This window comes from Schistocerca piceifrons, chromosome 2 (assembly GCF_021461385.2).
Source record: "Schistocerca piceifrons isolate TAMUIC-IGC-003096 chromosome 2, iqSchPice1.1, whole genome shotgun sequence".
Lineage (NCBI taxonomy): Eukaryota > Metazoa > Arthropoda > Insecta > Orthoptera > Acrididae > Schistocerca > Schistocerca piceifrons.
Genome location: NC_060139.1, coordinates 1353651 through 1362861, shown reverse-complemented (window position 1 = coordinate 1362861; position 9211 = coordinate 1353651). Strand labels below are relative to the sequence as shown.

The following is a 9211-nucleotide window of genomic DNA, read 5'->3' as shown; positions in this document are numbered from 1 at the left end:
TAGAACTGCTGACAGCCTTGGGAGAGCCAGTCCTGACAAAACTCTACCATCTGGTGAGCAAGAAGAATATAATGCTTCCAATCCCATAGAAAGCTGGTGTTGACAGATGTGAAAATTACCGAACTACCAGTTTAATAAGTCACAGCTGCAAAATAGTAACGCGAATTCTTTACAGACGAATGGAAAAACTAGTAGAAGCCGACCTCGGGGAAGATCAGTTTGGATTCCGTAGAAATATTGGAACACGTGAGCCAATACTGACCCTACGACTTATCTTAGAAGCTAGATTAAGTAAAGGCAAACCTACGTTTCTAGCATTTGTGGACTTAGAGAAAGCTTTTGACAATGTTGACTGGAATACTCTCTTTCAAATTCTGAAGGTGGCAGGGATAAAATACAGGGAGCGAAAGGCTATTTACAATTTGTACAGAAACCAGATGGCAGTTATAAGAGTCGAGGGACATGAAAGGGAAGCAGTGGTTGGGAAGGGAGTGACACAGGGTCGTAGCCTCTCCCCGATGCTATTCAATCTGTATATTGAGCAACCAGTAAAGGAAACAAAGGAAAGTTTGGAGTAGGTATTAAAATCCATGGAGAAGAAATATAAGTTTTGAGGTTCGCCGATGACACCGTAATTCTGTCAGAGACAGCAAAGGACTTGGAAGAGCAGTTGAACGGAATGGACAGTGTCTTCAAAGGAGGGTTTAAGATGAACATCAACAAAAGGAAAACGAGGATAATGGAATGTAGTCGAATTAAGTCGGGTGATGCTGAGGGAATTAGATTAGGAAATGAGACACTTAAAGTAATAAAGGAGTTTTGCTATTTGGGGAGCAAAATAACTGATGATGTTCGAAGTAGAGAGCATATAAAATGTAGACTGGCAATGGCAAGGAAAGCATTTCTGATGAAGAGAAATTTGTTAACATCGAGTATAGATTTAAGTGTCAGGAAGTCGTTTCTGAAAGTGTTTGTATGGAGTGTAGCCGTGCATGTAAGTGAAACATGGACGATAAATAGTTTGGACAAGAAGAGAATAGAAGCTTTCGAAATGTGGTGCTACAGAAGAATGCTGAAGATTAGATGGGTAGATAACATAACTAATGAGGAAGTACTGAATAGGATTGGGGAGAAGAGAAGTTTGTGGCACAACTTGACTAGAAGAAGGGATCGGTTGGTAAGACATGTTCTGAGGCATCAAGGGATCACCAATTTAGTATTGGAGGGCAGCGTGGAGGGTAAAAATCGCAGAGGGAGACCAAGAGATGAATACACTAAGCAGATTCAGAAGGATGCAGGTTGCAGTAGGTACTGGGAGATGAAGAAGCTTGCACAGGATTGAGTAGCATGGAGAGCTCATCAAACCAGTCTCAGGACTGAAGACACAACAACAACAACAGCTATTCGCTAACATTCTTGGTGCTGCAGTTATAATGTCTAGCAACGTGTTTCCACGCCACATACCTTAGGTCGTCATTATTGGGTTCTGTTTTTCCAGTTGCCTGAATCGGTAAAAATGAAACCTTACAGGGATCACTCTGCTGTCCGACTGTTAAGACCCTTTTTTCGCAGTGGCGGTTACACGTATTAAGCTGAAATTTATGTCACGTACTGTGGACAGCAGTTCCTTGACGGTGTAAAAAAATTAAGATTCTACATCAATGAAATAAAAAGATACGGCCATTTATGTCACATTTTATTTATTATTTAGCGTATGGCATTTAGACACAATTGTTATTACAATCAATATGCAAAATTGTAATAATTTGGCATTAGATATTCTTACAGTTATTACAATAGTTATACAGAATTATACAAAATTACACATAATACACATGTTACAGTAGTTATACAAAGTTATAGTAGTTTGGAAGTAATTACAAACAAACATCTAATGAGTTAATATATGCAATTGATTCTGGAGTCGCCATCAGGAAATCTTCTGGAGTCCCATCATAGGCTGTCCTGGGGCAGTCTTCTATTATGTGCTGGATAGTTTGATTTTCTCCACATTGACATAGCGGCGATTCTGTCATGCCCCACTGGTAGAGGGAATAGGCGCATCTGCCATGTTTAGTCCTAATTCTGTTTAAAGTTGCCCAGGTTTTGCGTGATAAGTCAAAACCTGGAGGCTTCTGGGAGATGCATGGAAGTTTGCTGATGTTCTTTAGGGACCATTCTTGGTGCCAGGCGCTGGTTATGTTGAATTCTTCCTCTGTTGCAGATGTGGCTATTGCGGTTCTGATGGGTGACCTTCTGGAGCGGAGGCGGCTTTGGGTGGCATCTTCAAAATTCTCATGGATGGGTAGATTCCGATTGCTCATTATCTTTTTGTACTCTCTTATAAGAGCGTTTGTGCGGCGTAGTTTAGGGGGTGGTATGTGGCTTAGTACTGGGAGCCATTCCACGGGTGTAGTCTTTATTACACCAGCGATCATTCTCATTGTGTTATTGAGCTGTGCATCGATTCTATGGGTGTGGGGGCTGTTTAGCCATACCGGCGCACAATATTCGGCAGCTGAGAAGACGAGACTTAAGGCTGATGTCCGTAACGTAGTAGCTGCCGCTCCCCATGTCGTTCCACAGAGCTTCTGTATAACGTTATTCCTTGTTTTTAGTTTCTCTGCTGTTTTCATTAGGTGACCTTTGAAAGAGAGTGTTCTATCGAGGGTCACACCTAGGTACTTTGGGGTTTTATTGTGGGTAAGCCATGTGGTCTCGAATTTTATTCTGAGCTCCCTCTTAGCTGCTTTATTGTTTAGGTGAAAACATGATACTTCTGTTTTGTTGGCGTTAGGTTGCAGGTGCCATTTTCGGAAATATTCTCCCATCCTCTCCAAGTCAGCTGTTAGGGTCTCCTCTGCCCCTTCAAATGACTGACTTCTCGTTGCAAGGACCCAGTCATCGGCGTAGCCAAACTTCTTTGATCTTGTTTCCGGTATGTCTGCAATGTAGAGATTGAAGAGGAGTGGTGCAAGCACCGATCCTTGAGGTAGGCCATTTTTTAATTTCCTCGGTGAACTAATATCTGAACCCATGGTGACTTGGATCGTTCTGTCATTCAGCATGTTGTTTAGTAGGCGAGCTGTTAGTTTACATGGGATTATGCGGAGGAACTTATAAATCATGCCTTCTCTCCAGACTGTGTCGTAGGCAGCTGACAGGTCTATGAATGCTGCAGAGGTTTTAAGCTTTCTTTGGAACCCAGCTTCAATGTACGTCGTGAGTGAGAGAACTTGATCGACACAGCTGCGGTTTGGTCTGAAACCTGCTTGTTCGATTGGTATAGCATTGAGTATTTTCTGGCAGATTCTATTGTAGATGAGCCTTTCTAACAATTTATATATTACTGACAGTAGTGCTATGGGCCTGTAGCTCTTCGGTGAGTTTGTTGGTTTCCCTGGTTTTAAGATGGCTATTATTTTCGATCTTTTGAGGTCACTAGGCACATTACCGGTTTGGATGATGTCGGTGAAGAATCTCGCCAGCCAGAGTTTTGTGTATTTACCGCAGTGTATCAGGAGTTCTGGATTAATGCTGTCGAGTCCTGGTGCTTTCCCTGGCTTGACCTCTTTGAGTGCTGTTTCTATTTCTTCGAGTGAGAAAGGGAGAGCGTATTCAGTTTCTGTCGCCTTATTCCTCAGATTCCTGAGTTCTCGTTTTATCTTGATCGTGTGTGCTCTGTCACTAGGGGCTCTGGACGTGGCCACTATATGAGATGCCATGGTGTTTGGGGAGACGTTTTCTGTCTGTCTTTGAATAGGTGCTCCACTTCCTAATTTCCTTAACAGGGTCCATGCTTGTCGGCTTGAAGTCTGGAAATTCAGGCTCTCCATTGCTTCTGTCCATTTACGTTGTCTTGCAGTATCAAGACTGTGGAGAAGGTCATCGGCCAGTTCTTTGTCGCCCGTCTTGAGGAAGCGCTGGTAGAGCTCGTCACTGTTTTTGGACCACCCTGGGACATACTCTCGTCGGTATCCCCTAGGGATGTGCTTCTTGGCAGTGCTTATTACTGCTCCGATGAATCTTCTATAGTTTTTATGGGGAGGTGGTATCCATCCTAGACATTTATCAAGGTCTCGAGAGTACTTTTCCCAATTTGCGTTCTTGAAATTCCATCTGGGGCAAGGCATGGAAGTCACCAGTGGGATTTGGCTGCCAATTTCAATAATGACTGGTCGGTGCTGGCTATGAGGAAAGTCGCACAGGACTTAACGGGTAGCTGGTAGTGGTTGGTTATTTCCGTCAGTTGAGGTGAAGCATAGATCCGGGTTGTATTCCTGCTCCCAGGCAGCTGATCTGAATGTGTAACGGTCTTTTGCATCAAAGATAAGGTTAAGATTTTCATTTTCAGCCCATTTCACCAAGGTTTCACCATTAGCATCACACTCCTTATATTTCCACTGTTCGTGGTGGCTATTGAAGTCTCCCAGATAGATTGCTGGGTGAGGTTGAGCCTGAATTACTGATCTTGGCCATGGAGTGGTTGGAGGTTTATAAATATTTGTAACGGTTACGCTCCCAATTTTTACTGTGACATTATGGATTCCATCACCTGACGACGTGGAGATAAGGGAGGCATTTTCTACATCATGTCTGATGTAGGTTGCAACACCATGGGTATGGTGGTAAGTGACACCAAGTAATTCAAATCCGGGTATTTCGCCCCTTTTCCGCAGTTGTACTTCAGTACTACAATGTGTTTCCTGAATGGCGATCAGATCAATGTTGTCTTTCTTCAGTAGTTATGATAAGTATTGGCACTTAGAATAGCTTATGCTCTCTATGTTGAGATGGCAGATTCGGACCGTAGGTCCAAGTTTCCTTGTTGGCATATCCTTAGGAGGACGTTTTTTGTGTCTACTTGCATAGTCAGGAGAACCTTTCACGGTTTGTCTGACTGCCATTATGTGCTAGCTCATTTAGCGTTACCCGGGGTGCACCACGTGGAGGCGAGCTAGCTTTACACCCCATTTATGTCACATAGTGTGATACAAACTGACTTGTCAAAACTTGTGTACTTCCCTTTGACCTAGAATCATGAAATTTGGCAAGACGTAAGGTTTCACAGTACAACTGAAGGAAGTACTTCGATAATTTTTAATTTGTTATTATATAACACTAAAAAAAATTGTCATTTGTTATCCGTCTCCATGACTGTCTGTCTGTTAAGACATCTTTTTCTCCGAGCGGGTTGACATACCACGTTGAAATTTATGTCACATACTGAGGTCTACGCTGCTTTTGCGGTGTAAAGCATTTAAGCTTCTAAGTCATTACTGTCAAGAGATACCGCCATCTGTGTTACAGATTTGGATATCATGTTAGTATCGATGTCGATAAAAGGTAAAAGTCATCGAAATTATCGATTACCGGGACGGATGAACTATGTATATACAGTATACAGATAATTAACTGTGTACGAGACTCTTACTGCGCGAACCTCACTCGCACTTACCGGGACCTTTTTTTTCTTTTACTTTAGCGTTTTTCTGCCATACTCAGCACAATTGGGTAATCGAGATACCTGTAGCGCAGAAATTTCCGTTTTCCCACAATTTATCTGTTCTTTATAATGACGCTTACCTTCTTTGTATCTCGACACGCCTCACCGACGAAGACGTGGCAGCCCAGGCGATGATATTCTTCTTCGCCGGCTTCGACACCGTGTCCACTGCACTGACGTTCTGCAGCTACCTGCTGGCCACACACCAGGACGTCCAGAGGCGGTTGCAGCGTGAGGTGGACGAGCTGATGCAGAAGAGCGGGGGGCAGCCCAGCTACGAGCAGGTCATGGGCTGCCAGTACCTCGACATGGTAGTCTCTGGTAAGCTGGAACCCTCTTCATGGAAATAGGAATCTATTGCATTGTCGGGAGTACACACTTTCACTGGCGGTTTTCGCATGTGAGGTGTTCCATGTTCTACGTATGTTACTGAAGCCAAGAACCAGTAGTTATATTTCTCCAACGTGCGTCAAAGGTTAAAGCAGCTACGCGAAGGAATCCTCTATGATCAGTCTCCATTGTCGGGTTTGACAGTGATCCACCTCGATAGCAGGGCTAATTTCAGGACATGGAAGTCGGTTGGCCCCAGATCGAATCCAGACGGTAAATTAACGAGAGGGTCGGTCTGCCACACAGCCTGGATATGGTTTTCAGACGGTTTCCCACACTCCACTATCTCAGTACCGGGCTGGTATCCAGTAACACAACTCATTCCACAATTATATAACTTTCCCACTTTCCCACAAACAACATTGTACACAGTTAGGGTAAACCCATTCCGCTTTAGGGGAAGGGGACAGAGGGGGGCGCATGGTAATGGTATTTGAGAGTAAAGACATCCACCCACCCCTTAGATTAATCGTGCCAAATCCGTTAATAACCATACCGACCCTGTGCAGATGTGGACAGAAGTCCAGGAAAAATTAGAATAAGGATTGTTGACAGTCACTGCTTGAATGTCTGCCATATTTTGCCCAGTTCCATTTACACTGGCATGTGCCACATGATTAACATTATTGTATTCTGTTCTTATTCCCCTACTGTGTTTCTACCATGCCCTAAACAACTGTGTAAACGAGGCTACTCATTACGCCGGCCGGAGTGGACGAGAGAGGTTCTACCCGCTACAGTCTGGAACCGCGCGACCGCTACGGTCGCAGGCTCGAATCCTGCCTCGGGCATGGATGTGTGTGATGTCCTTAGGTTAGTTGGGTTTAATTTGTTCTAAGTTCTAGGGGATTGATGACCTCAGCAGTTTCAGAGCCATTTGAACCATATGAACCTACTCATTACAAAGACATGAATGGCTTATCGAGCTCACACTATACTCCAATTCTGAAACAACAGACTGAAGATATGATCTCCTTTTTAAAGCTAGGGTATATGAAAGAATGAAATGATTCTTTTTCTCTTGAGATAAATGTGTTCAGTACCGGTAGTCATTTAGACTGCTGCAGTTCGTCCACAGTCCTGCAGACCTGAAAAGACCTTTTTCTTTAAACAACTCCAGTTAAGTCACACAAAAGCAGTCAATTTCAAAGTACACTCCATGATTAATGATGTACTATTCCTCATGAATGTGATGTTTCGTTATACATAAACAACCAAGGTGCAGAAGGAGCCATTAACGGATACGTGGTTTTATCGAATGACCATATATTTGATTATACTGCAGGTGTTTGTTGGTATCTGTATCAGTGCCATGTGGAGGCACCAGTATGCTGTGAGGATGGCGATGTGGACCTGTCGAATGTCTTTCGGCACCGCGCGGAGTGGCCGCGCAGTTTGAGGCGCTATGTCATGGATTGCGCTGCCCCTTCCGCTGGAGGTTCGAGTCCTCCCTCGGGCATGGGTGAGTGTGTGTTATCCTAAGCGTAATTTAGTTGAAGTTAGTTCAAGTCGTGGGTAAGTCTAGGGACGGATGACCTCCGCACTTTGGTCCCTTAAGAATTCACGCCTATTTGAACTCTTGAATGTCTTTTGGCGCTAATAAGATGCCATTAGCATACAAACATTTATTGGTTCAGATTTAAAGTTCAACGTCTTTTCATCAGCCGCAGCTGACACTTTGTACCAGTGACATGGGGGAATTCACCATGCTACTGTTTCCAGCACTGCTCGGCCGCTACTCCAGCAGTTTGGCATGAGTCTTGCAGCCTGCCATCTGCCAGTTTGCAGGCAAAACCGCTGTGTGAGAATCTGACCACACTTTTACAGTATCCACAATCCCACTCTGGGTTATGACCATTACCCAAAATTACGCGTTGAGATGTAAGGCACTGCTGGAAGCCATGTAGCCGGCCGTGGTGGCCGAGCGGTTCTAGACGCTTTAGTCCGGAACCGTGCGACTGCAACGGTCGCAGGTTCTAATCCTGCCTGGGCATGGATTTGTGTGATGTCCTTAGGTTAATTAGGTTTAAGTAGTTCTAAGTTCTAGGGGACTGATGACCTCAGATGTTAAGTCCCGTAGTGCTCAGAGCCATTTGAACTATTTTTTTTAATTGGATGATTCTGGCTCCATCTGACAGTTAGAGACTAGCAGCTGGAAGTGCCTGCAGGGAGACACCAAAAGTGAACAAACACAAATATCTCAGCTAGTGTCCTATTAGCATTTTTTTCGTTTCAGATCACTTACTGCCAGCGAGAACACTCACCCTTCGTCATTACGCTGTTCACAGAGACGCTGTACATGTATCCAACGCTCTCTGCTTTGGACCGACAGTGCAAGCTTCCCTACCAAACTGCCAGCGACTGAGACCCTGCCGGGGAATCGACCTCCGACCTGGAGAAGTCATATGGCTAGCCATCCATTGCGACCCGAAATACTACATAGAACCGGAGCGTTTCCACCCGGAACGCTTCAACCCAGAGAACAAACACCTCATCAAACTTTTGACGTACTGCCCATTTGGATCTGGGCCTGGCATTTGCATCGGTAGGTATTTATCCTAATTTTCTCGTATTATGTAGCTTTTCTTTTTTATTCCTCTCACAAGATCGAACTCTGTTGTTCATTACATGCATTACTACACTGGTGCATAAAATTTAAGGATGAAACTAGTTTTCATATGATGTGTCAGTTCCAAGTAGCATAGCTGGATGACACTTGGACGATACATAGAAAAAATCTGCAACAGCATAGTACGCAAGCTAACTGAAAGTTAAACACAATGAGACGAACAGAAACACAAGTTGTATTCAAAGACAGTAATTACACTGTAGCCAGAAAGACTGATGATGGTCGCCTGGATATTATAAAAGGCGGGACACGGGTCTGTGACCACCACGGACGGCAGTGCATGCTCAGCAAGGCACTGCCGAGCTCGCCACAACATTGGTAAAGAGTTCTTGCTGTGAGGTGCAGCATTCCTCCACCAGCGTCGTTGGCGTTCACTGGATGGTCGCCGGTGCATGTGGGCATGCTGGGCCGAGCGGTTCTAGGCGCTTCAGTCCGGAACCGCGCTGCTGCTACGGTCGCATGTTCGAATCATGCCTCGGGCATGGATGTGTGTGATGTCCTTAGGTTAAGCAGGATTAAGTAGTTTCTAAATGTAGGGGACTGATGTCCTCAGATGTTGAGTCCCATAGTGCACAGAGTCATTTGAACCATTTTTGGGCGTGCTGGAATACGCTTCCCGGACGTATCAAACACGTGCTCGATGGGATTTAGGTCGGTGTGATGGCCAGGCCATTCCATTCGCTGAA

The 9211-nt window shown here is 44.6% G+C and overlaps 1 protein-coding gene across 1 annotated transcript in view; it reads left to right on the top strand.

The window, feature by feature from the left end:
• Positions 1-5637: 5637 nt before the first annotated feature.
• Positions 5638-9211, top strand: part of LOC124777931 (cytochrome P450 9e2-like) — a 102344-nt gene continuing 98770 nt past the window's right edge. Inside the window, exons 1-2 of the mRNA XM_047253481.1 lie at positions 5638-5827; positions 8229-8445. Coding sequence (XP_047109437.1) covers positions 5638-5827; positions 8229-8445 — 407 coding nt within the window. The remainder of the gene's footprint in view (positions 5828-8228; positions 8446-9211) is intronic.